Source organism: Tympanuchus pallidicinctus, unplaced genomic scaffold (assembly GCF_026119805.1).
Source record: "Tympanuchus pallidicinctus isolate F22 unplaced genomic scaffold, pur_lepc_1.0 scaffold16, whole genome shotgun sequence".
In the NCBI taxonomy this organism is placed as follows: domain Eukaryota; kingdom Metazoa; phylum Chordata; class Aves; order Galliformes; family Phasianidae; genus Tympanuchus; species Tympanuchus pallidicinctus.
The window spans coordinates 23,122,918-23,147,220 of NW_026294679.1; the positions used below are offsets into that span (position 1 = coordinate 23,122,918).

Consider the following 24,303-nt stretch of genomic DNA (forward strand, 5'->3'; position numbering starts at 1 on the left):
ACACCTCCCCGCCCGGCCATTTCCGTGCCCCCCGCCCCTCGCCGTGCCCAGCCCCGCTACCGGAGCCGCCGCGTGGCCCCAGGGCGCTCAGCCTCCCGCCCCTGCCCGCTTCGCTCCCGGCCCCGCCGCGCTGCCCGGCCACCCCCCCGGCGCCGCGGCCCCGGCTCCCGCAGGCAGCCTGGCTGCCTCCTGTAAGTTGTGGCGGGGCTCTGCTGCCCCCCCCGCCTCTGCAGAAAGCGGCTTTTTCCTGTTCCCTGCGAGCGTAAATCAGCTTCATCTAAAATCTCGGAAGTGCAAGTCCATCACATCTCCCTCCTTGCCGCCCGCTACACCTGCGTGAGTCAGACCGCAGCTCCCGCTGCCCCGCTCCGGCGCAGGGCTGCTCGCGGTCCCCTCTCGGGCAAAAGCAGAAGTGGAATCCGCTCACGCGTTCGGCGGTTCCTTCCCCGGTTGTTGTAGCAGTCGCTGACCTCCAGGCACTATGAATAAACAGCAAAGCCGGGAACAAAAGGAGTCTTCTGGCTGCCATTATCTCACATTAACGTAGCGGACGCGCTGCGGTGTGAACAATGTGAGTCTCGTTCGCCGATAATCAGCGAGTACCCAGGCATTCGGATTACCACGGCAACGGGCAACGGTAGCCCGCTGGGTGGGTGTGTTTTTGTTGTAGGGGAGCAGCGGGAGCGGGAGGCCAGGCGCTGCGCTGAGCAGGGTGCCGCGGGCAGCGCTCGGGGCGCGTTCCGGCACACGTGCGTAGGTCGGGCACGGGCCGAGCGGGGCTGTGCCCCCAAGTGCAATAAAGGTTAAACCTCGTTTGCCGCGCTGAAAATGATCGTAAGATAATTTCAGCGTTTCGGGAAGGTAACAGGTGGCGTGTTAACGGCAGGGCTGTTGCTGGCGAACGGTGTAAGCGGGATCCGGGCGGTAGTAGCGCGGTGCATGGGCTGCTGTGCAACATGGAGCCGGGGCGATGCTGCAGCCTGCTTTCCTTTGAGCAGAAGGATGCCATGGTCTCGCGCTGCCGGGCGGTGACAGCCCCCACGGCTCCGAAGCTGAGGGTGTTGCGGAGCGTTTCTATCGCCTACCTGCACCGTGTGATCTACGCTGAGTGCTGAGCGGTGTGACCCATGCCTTGGAGCGCGCCCACACGCGTGTACAGGGACATTGGAGAGGGCAGGAACGTGGCAGGGCTGTTTGTGAAGGGGGGCGGGTGCTCGCAGGTCTAGAAACACCCGGGTTAATCTCGTCGTTGGCCCGATGTATTTTCTGTTTCCAGGGCTGGGTTTGGACGCGCCAGCTCTTGGTGAGCACGTGGCTGCCTGCAGTGTTGAGCAGGCGTGTGGCCCCCTGCAGCCAGTGGGACGGGCAGGCAGCATCCGGTCCTGCAGGCCCCACCGGCCTCGCGAGCTTATAAAGTAAAACTTGAAGGCTTTCCATTTCCAAAGGTGCTTTCCATCACCTGCAAAGCGCCGGGGCTGTATGGATGGCTGCATGAATGGCTCCTGCGAGGGGTGCTGGTATCTAGCAGGGCAGCGGCAGATACCCAGCTGCAGGTGCTGTGAGCCTCCAGGCTGACAGCTTGCTCTCTGCTTTCACCTGCCAACTGCCTCACCTTTGCCTGCCCACCGAGCTCAGGCTCAGGACCTTTCTGTTTTTTTCAAGCAGCTCACTGGAAAGCAGTTGCCCTTCATTTTACAGTGAATGATGTGACCTCCAATCGCTTTCAGTCTTTCTCTTCAGTTCACATTGCTTATAGCCCAGTACAGACAATGTCCAGTAGTGAGACAATGCTTGAGTTAACTCCAGAGATGGCTGCTGAGTGCTTTTGGAGCCAGGAGCTTTGCACAGGGCTGTGAAATGTTTTCATCTGTTTGGAAGCAATGGACTTGAGAAGTTTTGTAGGGATAATGTGGGGAGTTGGATGTTTTTCCAGAAGACCTCAATGCTCGGAGTCACACCTTTAAGAGGTAGAGAGGGAGACAGAATTTTGCAGAAGGTTCCAAAATGGCTCTTTTCATATTCATGTTACATAGTTGCACCTACTGATTTGTATGGGCTCTGTCAACGGGCATTTGTTGAGTGAATTGTACAACGGAGCCTTAATTTATGCTGCAGACTTCTTCAAGTAATACTATTAAGTACAGAGAAGTATTTGAGGAAGGCATGCAACCGAAAACTGTCATCAGTGGAAAGTAAATTTCTGCAGCCATCCAAAGCCACTGCTGGCATTCATGCTTGTTATATGATTCTCTTATTTCCTTTGTCTTTCGTGTAAGTACCTTAGGGCACCTCTACACAGCACTGGCTTATAGTTTGCTTTGTGCTGAAAGAATGTAAGTCTTCATGTTTCCTTGCTGACTTAGGTCGTCTTTGCATTCTTTCTATGCTGGTGTCTGCTTGCTCTGCCTCTTCCTCCCTATGAATGAGTTGTGTAGAATGGTTCCTCCAGCATGCGTAAAACACAGCACAGAAAGTCAAGTAATACCTTGTTTAATTTTTTTTGTAATAAAATTGTTAATAATTGTGCTTTCTATTACCTACAAACTGACCTAAAAATAAAGTATTCTGATGTTAGAGAGCTTTGAGATTTTCAGTGGAAATATTTCAGCCGGATGCGTTAGCCATGTAAAGACAGTGCATATGTCTAAGTTGGTGGGGCATTTGTTTTGTTCCCCTGCAAAAAACAAACAAACAAACAATGAAAATGAGAAGTCAGTTGTTTCCTTCTAAATCTGAGGGTTCTCAGAAACAAAACAAATGCAGAATGTTTCTGATTGCCAGTAAGGAGAAACAGAATTCAGTTTTCAGGTGTCTTTTCTTCATAGAAGTCACAGCCACAGATTAAGTGGAAGCTTGGCCAGAAATAAAAGAAATAAAAATTTCCACTCTATCTGTTACTTCTGAATGGGTTGTTAGGGCTTGCTAGCTTACTGAAATCAGCTGAAAATCAGCTGAAATCAGGGAAAAATCAGCTGAAGCCTTTCCTTTGGAGCGTTCTGGTGCTGCAGGAAACTGCTAATAGTGTTCTTGTGATTTTATTTTTAAAGACATCATTGGGTTTTGTTTATACTGATAAGAAAGTGGTAGAAATGCAGTCAGAGTCATGCCTGTTCAGGTTCAAATTCAAACCACCTTTTTGGTGTGTTCAGTGTTTGCTCTGCACCATGCAAAATAGTCTTTCTCTTATAGAGTATGCTTAGAATAGGTCTGTGGTGGAATTCCTAATCAAGAAGGATTGCTAATTGAATCCATATTGATAATTAAAGCTATGCAAGCGCTGTTCATTTGAGAAACCCAAGTGCAGCAAAACCTAAACCTGAATGAGAGCAAGTAAAGCTGCATACCTTGTGAGACAGCATGGGATAGGGAGTATGTGTATGAATACTAGAGTTGTGAAGGGCTTTGTCTCCTGTTCTGACTGTGGGATTTGTCCTTTTTTTCTCACTGCATATGAATGGGATTTTAGGGTGGAGAAGAGAGACAGAAAGGAGCCTGGAGTCTTGTTTGGAAATCGTTGTGTTAGTTTGTATTAAAGTGGTGTCACCTAGAGGCTCCAGCCAAGAATACAGCCTCAGGGTGCTCCCACCCTGCACACACACTCTGCTGGGGCAGAGGCACAGGCAGGGAGAGCTGCCACCTACCAGGGGTTCCTACAGCTGCTGTGAGCTTGGACTGCTCTGCTTTTGGCTATGTGCTATATAACTTGGCTTTTGGCTATGTAACTGTAGAGATTAGATCTCCAGAATTTCAGTCTGTGTTGCCAGGTGCACACTCCTCTCTACGTGTGCTTGGGTTGCATAAGAAATGAGAAATGGTGGTCAACGTTGTGTGGGTAATCACCTGCTCTTGTTGATGTCAGTTGGAGTTGTGATAGATTTTGTAGATTTAAAGCACTGTGTGGCCTGTGTGTGTGTCAGCCACCAGCCGAGTGGAGTGACTGAGCTTCGGAAGTATTACAGATTGCTGCAAAACTGCACAGTGGGCTTGAGGGTAAGGAGCAAAGAGTAGTTGCTGGAAGCCCAGTTCTGTGAAAACTGATGTCAGTGCTTGGAGGGAAAAAAGGGTTTTTTGAGAAAGCCAATATGTGGTGCTTTTCTTCAGTAGTTGATGGATTTTCTGTGTTTAAAACAGGGATTGATTTAGAAGTGTAGTGGTTTAGACACACCTAGTCTTCCCAACAAGAGATGTGTGGCAAATCACCAAGGAAGATACTACTCCTCCACAGTATGTAAAGTATCAATTCCCTCGGGATGTGTACTTCACTAAACAGCCTGAATCTCGCTTTCCTCAATCAATGAAGATATGTAAACAGAGTATCTGATACACGTACAATTGCTTTAATAACAATTGTAGTTTTAGTTATGTAAACATATTTTAAGTGCAGCATTTCCAAATAATGCCACAAATCACATGAGAGCCACACTAATTCCCTAGCTTTTACTTACTATACGGAGCCCACTTTGTCTTAAGCTATTTTTATTAGAACTAGCTGACGATCTGTGTGTGATGTAAGTTTGTAACTATTCTGAAGAGGTTTGCCATCTGATTGGTTCTGTTTTTCTAGCACTGGGAATTAAGAGATGTGCCAGTGTGCCTCTCTGGTATTTGTGCTGCATTACCAGTGGCTTCAGTAGATTTGCCAGTAGCTAAAAAATCTTTCCTACTTACAGCTTGGTCACAGCTTCACTACATCATCATTGAAGAAGTGTTTCCCTTCATCTCCTTCTCTTTGCTCTATGGCTTCCTCTGCTGTTTGGCCTTTCATGCTGACCAGTAGCATGCAAAGATTCATTAACGCTGTTATAAATTTAGTCCATACTCTTTTAGTGGACTCCAGCTGAGCCCAAACTGACTCACTGCCCTCCAGGATGTACTGAGAGACTTAATTACCCTCATATTGTTCAACAGGAACAACATTGCAGGCAGCACTTCATTTGGCCTGGAGACTTTGAAGCATCTTTGCCTACAGGCTGCCATTTTCAAGCCTCAAGAAAGGGATGTCAGAAATATGCAGCCTTGTATATTAACAGCAGAAGTGACTGCTCTTTTGCAAATGACGATTGAATTGGTCATGTGTCAGTATAATACTTATATGGATTTGCCTATGATGGTGGGAGTATTCCTTTGGGTTGTCTAAGGACAGAAATGCAAGTTAAAGGAGTGGAGAAATGGAAGGGCAAGTTATCCTGAAGCTAAATGCTGTGTATTTCAGCATGTCTCACTGCTTAAAGCCAGAGAGGCATTCACACAGCAGAGGTGTGGTGAGTGTCATGTCCAGTGTAGCAAGGTTGGACTCAAACGTGTGTATAGGGGGTGATAGCTAGAGTATTGTGTCATGGGGTACAAACTGAGAGAATGCCAAATATTCCTCACTGCAGTAGCCAAAGGAAAACTTGTGCAAAGTGACATCTAGCTCAGTAAGTGCACATTAGGTGTACAGGTTGTTGTTCTGTGAAGCAGTACCTGTCACTGTTTCAGAGTTGCCGTAATTTCTGAACTAAGTTCTGTGTTGGACAACGTAGGAGTCATGTGATTCAATGTGTGCAGTGAATGTTTCTCAACAAATCTATGTATGGCCTTTTATTCTGGCTTTCATGTGTCGTGCTGAGTTTCCTATGCCAGCAGCTTTCATCATATGTCAACAATATGGCTTCTCGAAATGACACTGTACCATAATGTGGTAAAAATTGAGTGATTTACTCTTCTTTATAATTAGATGAAATGATTGCATAATCTGCAAGAATCTAGCTCAACCTTTGCCTAACAAATGTTCTGATTCTACAGTTGGATGAATAATAGATGAATTCTTTTCTGTGTACTGTAAAGGAGAATAGGAGAAACATACTTTGGAGGCAAAGAAAATGAAGATATGGGTGCAACTTCTTATCATAAGCTATGGCATCACTAGCTCAAAGCATGAGCATGTGTATCAGCCACACTGCTTATTTGAATTAGAGGAGCCTTCAGTGACTCTGGTTTGATCCCTGTCTGTCATTACCCTTCTTACATTGTCTTTACTCCTGCACTTACAAAATATTTTCTTTGTCCCTCGGGTTTTGTTACCCGTTGGCCGCACATCATTCGTGAGTATCCAGAAATGGCTGCAGCGAGTCCTGTAAGTGCTTATGTCATAGCAGGATCTTTGTAGTCATTGAAGTATACAAGTGTCCATGCGTGCCATAAATATATGGAAAGATCGCAGGGCAGACATCATCAAAAACCATCAGAGGAGGAAATAAAGTAGGAGGCATCATTCAGAGCAGGAAAAAAGAGGAGAGCTTTGTAGTAGTCACACACTGTGAGTTAGTCATCATTCATCTCCATGTTGACCGAGGGGACTCGCTGAAACATTGCGTCACTTGCAAATATTAGTCACCAAAATCACTATCTGAGACTTTGAGGGAGACTAGGAAGATTTTTAACCTTATAAGAGAAAATATTTTAAAGAAAAATGGGCTAAGAGGACTCGCTGATTGCAAGGCATTAAATATGCCCTTATTCACACATCATTTTATATGCATGCTGTCAAGATAAACATTACCAGTCAAGTATTTCATATAGAATTAATGTTTTCCATTAATTTTCTCTAATTATTTGTTAGGGGAAATTATTTTTTCCCTAATTAAATTCTTTTCTTTTTCTGTTATTACTTAATTCAATTTGGATATTTTGAAACAAACAGGTCACTTTAAATTCATCATTATGTTCTAACACAGTGCTGCTGTGCTGACGAAGGTATATGGAATTTGTTTGAAACTTAGTAGTTGCTTATAAAATGAACTCGCTATTTCATTTCAGCTTGCTGCTATTGGTATTACTAGGATTATTGGCACTTTGGACAAGGGCAGTTTTTATCACACGTGTGCACACTTTTTTGGGCAATGTATTTCCTATTATTGAATGATTTACACTAGACTTCATGAGCTACATGAAGAGCAAACACAGATATAGTCCTTGATTTTGGCTCATGGCAGAAAAGGGAGAAGTGGCCCAAGCCTGTATGCTGTTCTGATAATACAGGAGCGTTACCTCTCTAGTCTGCCCCAGAGCCCTCACTGGAGCATAGGCAGCTTTGTTGCCTTGCCAGGTGTTGCTTGAATTACTTCTGAGGTCCCTGTAGCTTAGGCTTTGATGCATTCCTATACATTTCTGGGAGAACCTGCATAGATTCTTTGGGTATGGTAGCACCACCAAGAATTCTAGTGATAACTTGTTATCCAAGCAAAAATGCTTTCCTTGATAAAAAACACAGGTAAGGATCTTTTGGTGATGAAAGAGCAATTTGTATACTTATTAAATGGTTTTATATCTAGGTGAGGAAAGATCATGTGTATATATGTACATATATGCAAATGGAAGTCTAATTTACAAGTTAATGGTATGAGAACAAGTAAATTTCAAATCGGGATGTGTTTTATGGTGATGGATCAATGGTTACTTTCACAGAATTTAGTGTATGTCATTAATTACATGGTGTGTACATATGCTGTGTTTATTTTGCAGCCATTAAAGTTTTTTTATGAAAAGAACTGTAAGAAATGCTTCTGTAAGAAATGTATCTGTGGACAAAGCTAATGGAAAAACCCAGTCTTCTCATCCACATATTTATCTGAAAGATGTGGTGTATATCTGCAGTTGATTTTCTAGCATGCTGATTAGCTAATACTGTTTTTGGCATGCAGCTTATCCGTTGTGTAGGAGAACACTATCTGAATTTCAATTTACTTTTCAAAATGATGTTGAACTGCTATTCCTTTAAAGACTCTTCTGGCCATTTGAGGACCCAGTGCAGACAGTGGAGCTGCAGTCTAGTCTCAAAATCTAATTGAATTGTTATGAGGCAGCTGAAGAAGTGATTGTTGAAGAGCTTGAGATGGATTGCAAAAAAATAAGTGCTTCTGAGCAACTGGCTTAGTGTCCCCGTTTGAAAATCTGCCCTTGAGTTTATTTTTACTTTCACTAGTATCAGACCTTTATGGTAAAAGCCCTGTATTTTGATATAATCAAGGAATTCATTAGTTCCGTGTGGTTTTGGTAAGATCACATTGCTATTAAAGAAGAAACTTTATGCCTCTGGGAGTACTAAGCTAAGAATGGAAAAAGGAATGGGGAGTTAAGGTAATGTGAGGTGTTAATCCTGTGTTCCCACCAGCAATTTGCCACCATTTAACCTTTCAGAATCTCATTCTCCTAAACGTTTGTTTTCACAGTGATGGGTCTTTCCCTTACGACTCTGTTCCCTGGCAGCAAAATACCAACCAGCCTCCAGGTTCCTTATCAGTGGTCACCACGGTATGGGGTGTGACTAATACCTCTCAAAGCCAGGTAAGCTTCTCTTTTATGTTGCCTCCCTGCTAGATTTGTGTTTTGATTAATGCTTGCAAAATGGAAAGCTTTGGGGAAAATTCTCTTACAATCATTAACATGTCTGCATTCTCTTTGTTGTGCTTACTGCTTTATTGCTTTTTTTTTCTGCTTTTTTTTTTTTTTTCCCTCCAGTTTTGTTCTTTTTGGAAGCATCAGAAAGGAGGTGACTGAGAGCTTCAATCAGCAGTCCTCTTAGCTGCATGCATATGTCAGGATAGGGTATAGCACATATTTAAGTACTACAAGCATGACTTTGTCACCTCTTTGTAAACCTCTTAGGAATTCTAGTTTGAGTTTTTTTATTAAAAGAGTGTTTCTGTCTAGATTCTCAAAATGGCAACTTCTGTTGGTTTTACCTGGGTCTGTTGTTGCGTATTGTGGGCTTCTGAGATCTGTTTGCAAACTCTACCTCCGTGCCGAGGTACTAACTACCAAATGTAGGTTGAACTCTCTTCAACCTCACTGTTGTTGCTGCCTAACTTCGCTAATGTATTTCAGTATGCCTTGGAGTAAAAGCAAGATCTGGCTTCCAGGCAAGAGACATATTTATGTGATTTTCATTCCATTCTCTCCATCTTTACTTCTCTTTCTCTTCTCCAAAGATAATGCTGTGCAAAATTATGCTGTATGAAGGAAGCAGCTTTAATGAAAAGGATACGGGTTATCTCTGATAGTGTGCTCTCCAACGGTTTTGACACAAGTCGTACTCTCAGACAACATTGCCCCTTTTTGCACCATGGATGAAGTGCCTTAAACACATTGCCATATTTTGTGGGCACAAGTGATGTGTAAATCCAACCTGGTTTTTCCATGTTTCTCAAATCAAACGTTATTAGATCCCTTACCAAATTTTTCTGTTTGTTTGTTTTAAAAGTTTGGTTAGAAAAATAAAAACAAAAATGTTGTAAATTGAGTCATTTTAAAAAGTAATCATTCAGGAGCAAAGTCATATAGATAGTCACGTGGCAGTTATGTGAACATTGTGGCACAGTCTTCCTTCAAAAAATACAGATAGGTAACACTTACCAGACCTCATTTATTACTGTTGATTTCTTTTTAAAACCAAGGTCTCCCATCTGGGAGAGGAACAGTTTAGTAAATATAAACATATAGGTCCATAATAGCACTGGCCAGAAAATGAGAATATAATCCATTGCAGAAATGTTTCACACTTAAGATGGAAAAAGAAAAAATGATTCGATGTTTTGTTCTATCTTAAGAACAGTGTTATATTATTTAAGCTCTTCATGATACTACAGAGGAATGTGCAATAAAAGAAAACAAGTGCTTTGGTAAAAAGAAGAAAATGCTTCTTCAGAATTACTGCGTGGAAAGAGTGAAACTCTGAAACGTGAGGGTTGGCTGTAGCTGTTCAGAGCAGATTGAGACAAATGGCAAGGTTTCCCGTAAGTCTTCGTGCTCCCCAAGGAGATGAGCTGGACTCACAGATTTGGTATCACAAATCTCAAAACTGGATAAACTCAACACCGCCTTGTGGTTTGGTCTTTTGCAAAAATTGTAACTTCTAAATTTCTTCCTAAACAGCAGGCAGATTTCCGTGCAGATAATCCCTGTACCGTCATGCTTACATCTCAAAGAAAGTCATGTCATCTTTGATTCAATTGAAAAAAAAAAAATAAAAAATGAGCAAACCAAATTGTACAAAACAGTCTAAGCCATGGAAATACATACTCCTAATAGTTTTTGCATCTGTAACATTCTTTACAGTATGTCTGTAGGGCTGGACACTTGTAAGTCATTTCGAAGTCCTACATAAACAAAACAAACTGAAAATATAGAATGTGCTTTCTCTTAATTGAATCCGTGTCACCTAAAGAATATGGATCTAGCAGGTCTTTATTGAAACTTTTTAGTAAATGCTCTCGTTAACTAAGTGGAATTTAAACTGCCCTCTGTGAAGGAGAATTAGATATCAGAGACTCTTGATAGTTTGAAAATGGGTAAAGGAGAGATCGTCAGAAGCCAGTGCATCTAGGCTTCTGCAAGACACATGCTTAGAGTTCAGAGTACAAGATGGTTATATCGTAATTTATTGATTCCATCAAATCAACACAATTTGCTTGATGTAGTTCAAAGTACATCCCCTTACTCTCATGTTTCTTACTCACAGGTGCTGGGAAATCCAATGGCAAATGCTAACAACCCTATGAACCCAGGAGGAAATCCCATGGCTTCTGGGATGACTACCAGCAACCCGGGAATCAACTCCCCTCAGTTTGCTGGACAGCAGCAACAGTTTTCAGCCAAGGCAGGCTCCACTCAGCCGTATATACAGCAGGGCATGTATGGGCGACCCAACTACCCTGGAAGTGGAGGCTTTGGTGGGAGGTAAGATTTACCTGTGTGAGGTGGAAAAGGAATGTAAATAGTTGATGAAGCTTGTTTTAGTGATGTGATCAAAGTGTCACACACTCATTTTGATGTGTTAAGTCTCAGTAGCTATTTTATGCTGGTTAACTAAAATGCATACTGCTCTTATAGCTTCAGAAATCAGCTACCCAAACTACAACAGAATTCATCGCAGTAAATGGAAACGGCTTAGGTCAATCAATTAGTTCTAATAAACCCCCCAAATAAAGTTCTAATTAAGAGAGATTGTTAAATAGACCACAGGCTTAGGAATGATTAACATTTAATAAGGCCAGGTTGTGAAAGATATTGATGACATAATTTATGCGCTTGTATGGAGAAATAAACTTGAGCATTAGGCAACAGTAGATTCTTATGGATGGAGTATTTCTGCCCAAAGGCTTGCAACACAGCAGGCATTTTGGAAAAAAAAGAATTATAAAAATGGAGGTGGCGTAGATTTTGTTAAGAGATGTGATCTTATTGTGTATTTGTTTTGTTTTGGAGAAGTAAATAATGCATTTGCAAGATAGGTCTAAAGTAATAGCCCGGGCTTTGTTAAATTTTGATGTTCTGTGTCTGTCCTTTGTAAAGAAGAGTAGTAAGTCCACTTAACAGAAACCACTATTTATGGCCTCTCAGCAAAAACTGCTGGAAAGGTTGTTAACATAACCGGTATAGTGTAAAGAATATAAGCTTAGGACTTGTATGTCTTGATCTCTCACCTCTGCCACTGATCAACTGAGTGACCTTGAACAAACCATGAAGTTTCTGTACCTCTATGTTAACATCTTTAAAATGGACACAGTAGTACTGACCCATATTTATAAAGATACTTGAAGTCTTGGAGTTGAAAAGACAGGATTTTGTTTCATTTATATTACGACCAGTAGAAGACCTGGCTAGGAACTGCAAAATTAATTGTGCAAATCTGGAAGGAGCTGATTGCAGTGGATCTTTCCTGGCTGTTCTGCTCAGGTTGAGGGAGGAGTTCTTCTGCACTTGGCATAGTTTGCCACCAAGGCGGGTGAATGTGCTTCTGTGGAGGCAGCTGTCTGTTCATGCTGCTGTGCAATCTGCCCCTAAATTATTGCGAAATGGAGCACGCATTAACTTTTTGGATTTCAGCTCCATTTCTTAGTAAGCTGCAGAGCTGCTGCAAAGCAGTTTAGTGCCCTCCAGCAAACAACCAGGGGGAGATGCCTTGCAGTCCTAGTGGCACGTGAGCAGCCCTTGTATCTCACGCACTGAATTCCTCCTCCTGCTGACTCTCACTGGGAATTGGTAACATAGTTTTGAAACAGTTCTTCTGGATGTGGAACACAGAAGTTCAGAACAAAACCAGACACGTCTCAATTGTTTCTTTCTATCTTTTTTTCCTGGTCAGTTACCCTGGAGGCCCCAATACTCCCGCAGGGATGGGCATCCCGCCGCACACCAGGCCGCCAGCTGATTTCACCCAGCCAGCAGCTGCTGCTGCCGCTGCTGCAGTTGCAGCTGCAGCTGCTACAGCAACAGCTACGGCAACAGCCACTGTAGCAGCCCTTCAGGAAACACAGAATAAGGACATGAACCAGTATGGACCGGTAAGAATGTAGCCCCTATGACTTCATACCTGCCTGATTTGGACCATCACAGGGAACTGGGCTGCCTTCCCTTTATTTTATTTAGGTGCCAACCTATATTTTTGCATGAGCATGGTTATAAATGCTTATGAGAAACTTGTGGAATAAATGTTGTTATGAGTTGAAGTGCCCCATTTTTCCCCAAAAAGTCTGTCTTCATAGATTGTCCCTTTAAACAGTCAAAGATTACCTGAAGTTACGGGTACATCTGATGAATGTGTTATTTCTGCCTTTGCTAGTCCTGTGAACCTCTAAACTTGAGTATGTGGTGAAATGTTTCAGAATTTCAAAAAAGGTTTTGTATTGCTTGAGTAATTGCTTATTTTGCCAACTGCAGTCAGTTTGTTTTCTCCCTTCAGACAAGGAAACAACAATAGAAAGGAGATTTGCTTTTTAATAATTCTGTCTGCCTGAACGGCTATGTGAGACATGCATTTCTGGTGATCCATAGCCTCCAGCACATCATGATTTGCTGTAATATTTTTTTTCTTTCTGAAAACAAACAAGGGTTTGATTGCTTCAAATTTTCTCTTTAGCAAACCTCTCAGAGTTTTGAAATATATAGGCCCGTATGCCAGATGATGTAATGAAGGATAGCACAAATTGTAGCACAGTGCTGTATGTATGTAGCGAGCTTTGTAGCCTAACCATTATAGACTAGCATTTTGAAACTGTTGCTCATTGTAGACGTGCCTGTCTGTCTCTCTTATGTCTTTTATGATTCTAAGTGAGCTTTTATTATAAATAACATCACTACCTATCAAAAACTGGAGAACGTTAAAGGAAAATGCGACATAACACATCCCTTTCTTTTCCCCCTCTCCCCCCAAAAGCATGTTCAGCCCCCTCTTCCCATTTTAAATGCATGTCGCATTTTATTCTTTTTTTTTTTTCTTCTTCTTCCGTTGAAGGTTTGTTCCTCTTTCCAGATGGGTCCAACTCAGGCTTACAACAACCAGTTTATGAACCAGCCTGGTCCTCGTGGCCCTGCTTCAATGCCAGGCAACATGAACCCAGCAAGCATGGGAGCAGGAATGACACCTTCCAGCATGAGTGGGCCACCCATGTCCATGAACCAACCTAGGCCTCCTGGAATGAGTCCCTTCAGCACCCATGGGCAGAGGATGCCTCAGCAAGCCTACCCAGGCCCACGGCCTCAGTCTTTGCCTATACAGGGCATAAAGAGACCGTACCCAGGAGAGGTAGGAAGTTCTCTAGTTTATTTTATTTAGTATAGAGCATTATTTTGGCTGAAGGTTGCTATATGCTAAATAATGTATGATACACATCACTCTACAATAACTATATCTTTGTTCCAAACTTGATAGGAAAACTGCTTGTAAAATATGAGTGACAGCAGCTATTGATTTTTAGCTTCTGAAGTACTCAGATTGGTCCTTGATATGTAAGTCAAAATTATAGTCATTAAAATCAAGAAAGGCCCCAAACCATCTGAGTCTTCAGAATGTCACTTTGAGGTTCTCACGCTAGGTGGTAGAGTCATAGACCTTAAGCAGACTTCCTTCACAAGTGTGGATTTATTTCGCTTGACAACTTCAAAGACATGCTGAAGGGTGACATACTTCATTTGAGCCCAGAACGTATGTGGTCTGCATTTTCTTGAATGGTTTTATTGTTCTAAGGAAGTACAGGGCAGACATTGTATAAACACCAATAGTAGTAACATTTATTTTGAAGACCAAATGCTTTCCAAACTTCTTTAGGTTTGATTTTCATGAGTGCTTAGATGAATATAAATCATGCTGAGCTCGTGTCCTTCTGTGTCAGCACTTACCTAATATAAGTTTATTTGGAGTGTAGTATTTCTATGTTTTCATGCTGAGACCTGAGTGGTCTCAAATATGCAAAATTATTTTGCCATTGTGATTTGTATTGTAACTTCGGGCAGTATAATTAGGGTCAAAATGATACAGAGATTAAGAGAACTAAAGGTGCAGGCAGATGTGCTTTTGGATTTTAAAATGCACAATGGCATTTTACTATTAAAATTGGTGAGAATTAGGCAGTAGGTGCTTTTGAGAATTCTATCCATTACCTGTCCGCATCTGTATGTGCATAAATGTCTTTATAAATCTAGTCACCAGTTACTGGCTTCAGATACAATTTCCTGGTGAAGTTATGTATAAAACAGAGACTATAGTAATAGCTATAACTCAGCTGTAAGGCTTTCAATATTATTATTTTTTCCCCAAATGTAATAACAATAGTAAGAGTTTATAGAAAGCATACAGCAAAGAGTACTATGGCATGCACATATTATAGCAAGCATTATTTCTAGAGCTGCATTTATGTATTCAAGACTAGTTTTTTCCTAATGCATAAACTGCTTTTTAAAAAATCTGGAATAAAAAAAATAATAATAAAAAAAAGACAAGGGGGAATTGTTTCTCTGGAAAGGTCTTTCACTCTGTAGAGTGAATGCTACCACTTACTCTAAAATTATAAAAGTAAAAAATACTTATCTTCAGACTTCATGTTTTAGGGAAGGCTGTGGCTTCTGTTTTTCTGTTTCAGAAGCAACTTTGTAGTCATAACTGAATATGATCATGTTCCCAATAAGTTAATACTGATCAGAGCCTAACTGTTGCATGCTTGCTAGTCTGAGAGTGTGCAAATTCTGTAGATGCTATTTGTGTTTTGGTTTTTGAGAGCTTAGTTTATGGAGACTTCTTATTAATCAATTAATCGTCAAATTGGCATTTTATTACCTTTGAAGTTACAGTTTTCATTATTTTGATTCCAGAGATGGGCACAGTACTCACAAGAGTTAGCAAGGTGTTTGTGACAAATACCAACTCATATTTAGCTCGGGTACTGTCACTCAGGGCCAGGGTGGCAGCTGTGTTGAGCAGTAAGAATGTGTTATTCTGTGCACATTCCAGAATTACTATATTTTTAAGGTACTTTTTCTTTCTGTGCTTCCATTCTCCATCTGGAAAAGGAAGTACGAGGATGGTGCTGGTAGTGCATGTAAAAACAGAGATATTGTGAACATTTCACATTTTTACAATTCTAGGTTTCTTTTTGAAACCAGAATTTCCTTTTGAACCATAAGGGTAGCATAAACAGAGGATTGCGGGGACTTAACAACACCATAAGGGTTGTGTGTGTGTGTGTGTGTGTGTGAGTGTGTGTTGAGATGCAGGGGAAAATGTATGTATTTGATCTTATCAGTGCGTGAGGCTTTCACTCTTCTGAGTGAATATTCACTTCCAAGCATCAGGGCCCTCGTTTAGGCATGAGTGACGCTAAATGAAGGAATATTCACTTGGAGATTTGATTTTGTTCTGTTTTGAATCTACCACGTAATATATACTAACAATCAACTCAGGACAGTTGCTTGCCAGAAATAGATCTTTGTTTTGTTTTCTTTCATCTCTATTGTGAAATAGCCAAATTATGGAAACCAGCAGTACGGACCAAATAGCCAGTTTCCAAACCAGCCTGGTCAGTATCCCACTCCCAATCCTCCAAGACCCCTTACATCTCCCAACTATCCTGGACAGAGGATGCCAAGCCAGCAGAATACAGGGCAGTACCCTCCTCCAACAGTCAACATGGGGCAGTATTACAAGGTAAGCATTTTTAGATTATCAGTTCTTGTTCCGGTAGACATTTGTGGATGAAGTCATATTTATGGCTTCTTAGCTACTGCTTTTACATCATTGAAGGAAAGACAGAAAAAAATGCAGTGCTTATACTTATGTTCTATGATACTTATGTATCATAGGAACAAGTTTATCAGCCAAGTTGGATTACAGTTTCAAACCGATTCATAAAGAAAACTGAATGTTACTGCGGCTCATTAGGAGCTCTTGGTTTCACTTTAAATATAGCTTGTAAAAATAAGTACATAATGGATACAGCTGTAAAATTTTCACCTGTTTATTGACAAACTACAAGAATACAGCTTTGGAAATTTGTAATAAACAAATTCCACATTGCAGCATCCCAATTTCAGACCTGCAGTGGTCACTGTGAGGTTAAACCAGACCAAAATTAAAAGCCGTTCCAGCTGTAGAATTCATGTTCAGTACTGAAGTTCGCATGACTTTCGCCCACTTCTCCCTGTTTTCTCTGTTGTTGGTTTGGTTTTTTTGTTAGTTCTGGGGTTTTTTGTTGTTGTTGTTGTTTTCCTGTGCTGTTTGTTTTGGGCAAGAAGTAGAATTGTTTGCGTGTTGTATAAAACCTTTTTTATGGAATTATCCCCATTGCTTCTGATTATCCATGTTGAGTTTTACTGAAGACCTTCTGAAGTTTGACGTCTCTTGCACACGGATACTTCAGTGAATATAAAAATTGAGAGGACTGTGGATGGTCTGATCTGCTCTTAAAACATTAGCTCTAGGTTACTTTCTCATTTTGGAGATTGGAAGGTGCAAATTTGTCTTGGATTGGAATTTCTTGTGTGAATCACACAGAAAACACACCGCTGAAAAAGGAGCCAAAAAAAAACCCCAAACCCTTTTCTATAGAGTATCTGCTCTACGTGCAGCCAAGCTGTCCACTGCAGCATGACCCATGAAATCCTGTTGCATCATAGCAGCTTTTGCAGAAGAACACAACAAGGTGACAGATCCACAACCACTGCAGTTCCAGTGTGGTCAATTATGCCAAAATAACAGCAGAAGATTCCTTTGAAGTTTTGAAGTGACAGATTTAAAATATATATTTTACATTTGTTTATTTTGGCTGGGTTTGAAGTTTTTTTTTTTTTTTTATGGAATAGTTCTGATGGGGGATTTGTGCTCTTTGCAATGCATTTTGTATTCAAATATAGACCGTTCAGGGAAACAGTTAGAAAATAACTTGTCAAGAAGGGAGATTATCTCTGGCTAGGGAAAAAAATAAAAATTCCATAGATGAAGCCTAAACCTTTGGACTATAATGGCTGTGGAGACAGGAACTGTATGTTTTAATGAAAAGAAAAAAAAAGAACACACACACACAGAAATGTAGGATGGAAAAGTAAAGACTTAGAATATAACTCTCTTCTTGGGTACATCAGAGTACCTTACTTAGCAGCATGGCATTTAGATGTGGAATCAGATTTGAAATCCTCATATTTTGGCTGCTTGTAAGGATGTTCATCTTGTGATGCTCTGTTATGTGTGTACTTAAGGTACGCTAACTATTAAAAGAGGGTGCCAGGCAGTTGCAGTTTTGTTTAGTATCATCATCTTGCACATTATTCTTACTGGTTTATTCTGTTAACTCTACCCTTCCCCTTAATTGCAAGAAACAAAACCAATGGCGTTTTAATACTAGAACTACTATATATATAATTAACCATCTGTTTTCTTTTAACTAGTCTCGTTTAGCAGCAGACAGAGAACAGAGTCAAACTGTAGATGTGTAGAATAAAATAGATCCTCTGAGCCTCAGAGCCTTTGTTCTGAGTAGGTGAATTGGACAGGAGTGGGAAAAAAAGGGTAGATGGAAGAGAAAGGGTCACAGACATTCTAATTCTGTGTCCTTGGATTTTGTTTTTCATGTAGGCTTTTGAGCACTGGGGCCTTTTTGGAAGGAAACTAAAGAGGTGCAAAGGGCTGGATGGGCTGGAGTGGTGTGGAGAAACTGAAATGGTTGTGGAAAGAGAGCGTTCGGTGGAACGCAGTAAGCGTGTTAGCAGCCTTGGTTTTTGTCTGGTCATTGCCTGAATGAAACTGGCTGGTCTGCTGGATCCAGATCCTGCTTACTTCTTCTGGTCTGCCTCTTCCCTGAAGGCCTCATGGGACATCCTGTGGTTTCTCTTCCTTCTGGAAACAGAAGAGCCTTCCCTCTTTCTTTGTAGTCGTTGATGTTTAATAACAGTACAATTCACAGAGCTTATTATTGTTGCTTTCAGACTGCAATAACAATGTGATGTTATTTATTTTCTAGCCATCAAGGCCTGTACCTGTGGCAAATTACCCTCATTCACCTGTTCCAGGAAATCCCACGCCACCTATGACTCCAGGGAGCAATATTCCTCCATACCTGTCACCTAACCAGGATGTCAAACCACCATTCCCACCTGACATTAAGCCAAATATCAGTGCTTTACCACCACCTCCAAGTGAGTAGTAGCAACCAGAATACTCCTCCTGTCATTTATTGTCCCTTCATTCTTTGCCACATACATTTCAGTCTGGAAACCAGGTTTGATTGCTGCTCTGGGAGAGGCTCAGATTGCTAAGTTACAATAGGTGGCATGGCCCTGCTGCACAGCGCTGACTCTACAGAGTGAGGAAAAAGGAAAAGAAAAGATTACTGTCCCCTCCTAAAATAGAGCATCCCAAGAAGTTCTTCAGTGATAAAGTATTCTTTACACATTTCTTCAAAGTATTCCTTTGATACGCTTCCTGATGATAAAACATTTAATTTCGAGTTGTGTTATGTGTGCTTGGTAGGCTTGTTGATTGTATGAACTTTTATTGTGGTATATTTTGTTCAAGGGCAAAGCCATTCATTGAACATAACAGCAGAATGGCATATGATGTGAATATTTATAGTGTTGTCTCTATTGTGATCCATACAGGCTTAAGAATATTCAGTAGCGTGCCAAAAATTGATATATGTTCCTTTCAAAGTCACTCAACCTCACAGCTACATTTGGCTGGGAATAGGGAAGGAATAACAAGTTCTCTCTGGCTCTATAATAGCACAAGATGTTTGATGTTTTGCTATGACTGATGAACAGTAGGAGATATTACTTACTAGGGAATTGGGAGAATCTTTGTTTCCTAAAAAGGACTTCTGCTGCATTAGCACTTTGCAGCCAGTCTTTGGAATTCAGGATAGCTGAAAAATGAAGTAGAAGAAAGTGATTGCAGTATTGTTTGGGCAAAGGCATAGTATTTAAAGGCATTTGGCCTGCACTGTTTAGCTGTAAATTATCACAAAATCTTGTGTTGCTAGATCAAGTAGCAATTGCGTGCTAGTATATTTGATCTTGGGAAAGGTTCAGCTGAAATTAATTGGGTAACATTTTTCCCTGTTCAAAGCAGAAGAAATAGCTAAACATCATTGCTGTTGGCCATAATCAAGAGTTGTCAGTCTTTTTGCTGAGAGAGTAAGGCTGGACACCAAACCGATGCAGTGATAAAAACAAGTTCTTGCCACATTGTTGCCCAGAATAAAAGGAGAATAAAAGAGTCGGGTTTTCCGTTGTTATCAGCTTGAGCCTTTTCACTTGCATTGACTAGATCCTGTAGCTACTTGTGTCTTTCTTTTGTGCGTGTATAAACATGCGAAGTTAAACCCAGTAGCAGATCGCTGTGTCATTTGTTACTATTCTGTATAAATATACACATTATTATTGCACTGCAGATGCTAAAGGGAAAGTTCATGCTTTCTCTCCCTCTTCGATCCCAGCCAACCACAATGATGAGCTGCGTCTGACATTTCCCGTGAGGGATGGTGTTGTGTTGGAGCCCTTCCGGCTGGAACACAACCTGGCAGTCAGTAACCATGTCTTTCACTTACGGCCAACTGTTCATCAAACGCTGATGTGGAGGTAAGCTGAGTCTTGTTGTGAAGAGGTCTTGCACCAGCGATGGAGAATTGGCAGGCGGTGTGAACTTCGTTTAGGTTTGCCATTTCACTTCAAAAATTGTGGCCTAGCTAGGAAAAGTCCCCTTTATGGTGATGGTATCACCTGCTGATTTCCAAAGGCAGCGTGTTCTAAAATACTTCCTGATGGATGTTGCATTTCCTTGCTGATAGCACACTCTGAAAAGTCGTTGTAACCATTTCATCATTTCTGCTCTGGGTAGAATGAGTGCGGGATGTGCGTGACCAACATTGGTTCAAACTTTGATGTAGCAGACTCTGAAGCACTAGGTGCTCTGTGACCCGTGAAATATTAGTTGCAGGTATAGCTAAAATTAAATGGCTGAATATCTGATAATTAAAAATAACATGCTAAAGAAGAACCCAGTTTAGATGCCTGATAGCATCAGTTGGAGAGAAAACTGCTTTAATCCTGCAAAGTTTTGAAATTGATTTCATACATGCCCTCTTTTCTGTGAATCCCCAAATAAGGATGGATCAGAAATACAGAACATAGCTTCCCATACATAAAGTCTTCTGTTTTTCAATTACAGCAAATGCTACTTTCCTGTACAGAAAAATAGTTTTCCTAGGTGATAGGAATTTGATTTGGATTTGCATGAGTGATTCCAGCTTATGTGCTGCTTTCAACATTTAGATCAGCTTACAATCAGAGCCAGATTTCTTTTTCTATGTTTTCAAATCCTGCCAAATAACTCTGTCTCCTGTTTTTCTCGGACAGTATTTCCGTGTTATCCTGTTTTCTGATTGCATTGTGTGAAGCTCTGTGCACTGTGGAGCTTGGATAGCCGCTCACTGTCTTGTACAGAGATTGTTTTACAGGTGTAGCAGTTGGGGTGGTAAAACACTGCATCTTCAGCACATTTTCGGTTATGCCTTCCTTACTTTCAGCTTCTTCAGAGCCTGGATCAAATACACCCTGGCCTAAATGGGACTAATAACTTGTAGTTTCAGCTTTTTCCACCTGAGGACCTTCTTCCCATTTACTGGAATTTGTTTGAGACTTCTGTTTTTACGGCATGGACAAAGCACCAGGTGTTCCGGGGTAGCAGAGAGATGTGCTGGGTTCTCTGCCCCCAGGATGGACTCTGGCTCTAAAGCTGGGACTGGTCATAGGATACAAGAGTGGTTTGCTGCCACAGTGCCCAAACTTGAGGTAGCGTGGGGGTTTAGAAGTGAGAGAGATTTCAGACAGACCACATCCAATAATTAACACCTAACTTTGAGGTCAGTTATTGCTTACTTGAATTTCATTATCGTGGAGTATTGGAAGCAGAGGGAGTTTTGGCAGTTATTTGCTGGTTCTTATTAATAAGTAATCACTACTGGGGATTGTGCTGGCTCATTCAGTAGATTTATTGTGCTGCACTGAGGCATGAGGCTGTTTCTTAATATCTGTTCTTTCTTTCTGTTCGTTCTTTCTTCCTTAGCTCACCAAACACACAGCCTTTATTTAAACTCATTTTAATGAAGACTCGTAGGTAAACTGTGCTCAGGTCTACTGTTTTGAAAAGCTTGTCAGTGGTGGGGAGAACGGATGGTCCTGTAACAAAGTCATTGCAAATGTACCTCAGGGCTGGATGGATTCCAAAAAAATGAATTAGCCACATGTGTGGAAAGATTTTGTTTTTATAGAGATGATGGAATTGAGCCAGTTCTGAATATTTTTCTGCCAGTTAAAATATTCAGCAGAACCTCTCACATGTACACCCATAACGAACTGTTTTTGTCCCCATTGGGAACTTTTCATGGTTATGAGAAACAGAAGATTGAAAGCAAGAAATTGAAGCTGGCTTGAAGCTGGCTCAATCTTAGCACTGCTTAGTTATTAGCAGAGACCTGCTGGGGGGCTGTGTGCTAAGAACACGAAGGTCTCCTAATCTCTGTTCTCACCCTGAGACTTTCAGCAGACCTGGCCAGAGTTCTCAGGAATGCACATAATCCATTTGGGTTTTATATTAGAGGCACTGAAGCTTGCTTCCCTCTGGGTTTCAGTGGTTGCTGTATGTTCTCATGAGATGAGAATTTCCAGTAGATTTTGAAGAGATCTTTCAAAATATTTGAGTAAAATACTAGAAAAAAAACATCTAGGAACACTTGATATAGAAGGATTATGCTGAATGGTCACTTAATTTGTATTCTGTGCTTTTCTTTACTAAAAACAAAACAAAAAAAACATTTTTATCCAATACTAAATCTAGATGTTTTGAAATCTAGAAAAGACAGTATTAAGTCACAATTCAAATCTCTATTTCTGATAAGGAAAATGGCAGTTAAGATGATGATCTGAATGAGCTGTTCCTTGTGGATCTTACAAAGATGTATTCTTCCACACAAGATGAAGAAATGAGCACCTGAGTTTTCAAGCATAAAAGATAAACATTGGGCAGAATGTTTTAGTTATCACAAACAGCAGAATTCCAGCATTTCAGTTCAGTTCCTTATGTTCTTTTATATTTCTTCTTCATATTGCTCTTTTCTAGCACATTGACATTTGTGTGCGACACTTAGAAGTCATAATCTCTACCAATTTAATTTTTATTAATTTAGTTTTAGCCACTCCCTTTTTTTGTAGGTGTTAGAAATCTAATTTTGAGGTGCAGAATAGCATGTGATATTTATTAGTAGAGGGAGGAAGGGAATCCTACTCTGAAAGAAATTGTAACTTGGGTAAGTTTAATCCACAGCTGTGATAATTTGGAATCAAAGACATACAGGCAGTGAGAAACAGAGGTCATTTTCTGTTAGTCGATTTACCTGTTCTAAGGCTGGAATAGCTATATCTGTACTAGGTCTGACAAGCACTTGTTCAAAACCTTGTTCAAATGCCCTGAAATAGTGAAAGATCTGGAATCTTCTAACACAGTCTGCTGCATTGTATAACTTTCTTGTTCTTTACTTTTCACTCAGACATGAAAAACCTATCGTTTTAACATTTCTTTTTTTTGAGGATCATTTCACAGTCTGTTTTTGCAAAGTGGTTTGAGATGTTTCCTTGGAAAGTCCTTTATAAGTGTAAAATATTAACAACTCTGTGGCATGCTTGCATCATTAATTCATCATGACTTTCTTCTGTTAAGGGTTTTTGTGATGAAAGTATGTTATATCTTTTATTGGGAATAATTCTAGAAGAATAGTCTGATTGGTCAAGAAAAAACGTTCCTAGCAACAAAAAAGACCTCCCTCTGCAGTGTGCAAGAAAAGTTAAAGGAAGATTTATTGGTTGTTGTACAGGTCTGACTTGGAATTACAGTTCAAGTGCTATCACCATGAAGACAGACAAATGAACACAAACTGGCCAGCTTCAGTCCAGGTCAGCGTTAATGCAACCCCACTTACCATCGAACGTGGTGACAACAAGACATCTCATAAACCTCTGCACCTAAAGCATGTCTGCCAGCCAGGAAGAAACACGATTCAAATTACAGTCACAGCATGTTGTTGTGTAAGTACATCGGGCTTGCGGCTGCAGCTGCTGATGCTGACTCTGCTATTTAGTACAGTTTGCAAATGTCGCCTTGGCTGAAAAAGCCTTCCTCTCTCTTTTTTTTTTTCCCACGATTCTTTTTGGTAGGACGCTTGTTTAATGGTGTTGACACAGGCAGAGTACTAATGCTGATTTTTTTTTGCGCTGCAGAATTATTGCAGACTGTAGCAGTGTCCCTTCAGTGAGTTTGAAAGGACTTGGGGGCCTAGGGAAGGAACGGAGTTTGCTCTCCAAGCTCTTTAGTGTGTGCCTGAGTTACAAAGTGGCTGAAGGATTTTAAGGGAGTAGATTGTTGTGGTGTGGACTGTTATCCAGTACTAATTTCATTTACGTAGAGGATTAAACTGCGATTGATTTGTCGTGATAACTTCAGCACTCTCATTGTTGGTAGTGATTTTCAGATGAAAAATTCATATCCTGTGAAACCTTCCCCCTTTCTCCTTTTGCATGGTTTAGTTGCTTTCAGATACAAGTATTATATTTTTAATGCAGACTGTTCCGCACATTACAGTCTGAGCTTTTAATTGCTCTGTTGTTACTGACAAGAAAGCAAGCTGCTACCTCTCCCAAGGTCACAGTGTGAGGCGTTTTAATGGGGAGCCATTGACACATTTTGCTTTACCTCACATTGAAGTATCTGTGCCTAATACCATTTATCTGTTGGCTAAAAGCCGGGGCAGCATCCTGCAAATCCACAGCAGGCTCTTACGACTCTGTGTGGGAAGGAGGATTCAGTGAGTTGCAGACAGATCAATGGCAAATTGTGCAACTTATAACGTAGTGTGATGGCAGGCAGATAGTCTAGATTATGTCGAAGAATCCAGGGTCTTAGGAATAAACCCAAGTGTCAGAGATGAATATATCAGCCCTCCATATTCT

At 41.1% G+C, this 24,303-nt stretch overlaps 1 protein-coding gene across 15 annotated transcripts in view; it reads left to right on the forward strand.

Moving 5' to 3' along the window:
- ZMIZ1 (zinc finger MIZ-type containing 1) overlaps window positions 1–24,303 on the forward strand; it is a 324,722-nt gene that overhangs the window by 279,997 nt on the left and 20,422 nt on the right. For 11 of the 15 annotated variants that reach the window (XM_052676783.1, XM_052676785.1, XM_052676786.1 and 8 more), the window contains 8 exons: window positions 8,211–8,325; window positions 10,499–10,716; window positions 12,125–12,323; window positions 13,274–13,564; window positions 15,776–15,958; window positions 18,267–18,441; window positions 19,695–19,881; window positions 23,172–23,382. In XM_052676783.1, the coding sequence (XP_052532743.1) occupies window positions 8,211–8,325; window positions 10,499–10,716; window positions 12,125–12,323; window positions 13,274–13,564; window positions 15,776–15,958; window positions 18,267–18,441; window positions 19,695–19,881; window positions 23,172–23,382 (1,579 nt within the window). Of the gene's footprint in view, window positions 1–226; window positions 650–8,210; window positions 8,326–10,498; window positions 10,717–12,124; window positions 12,324–13,273; window positions 13,565–15,775; window positions 15,959–18,266; window positions 18,442–19,694; window positions 19,882–23,171; window positions 23,383–24,303 lie in introns of those variants that run through there. The other 4 variants (XM_052676795.1, XM_052676790.1, XM_052676791.1 and 1 more) reach the window with 4 other exon arrangements.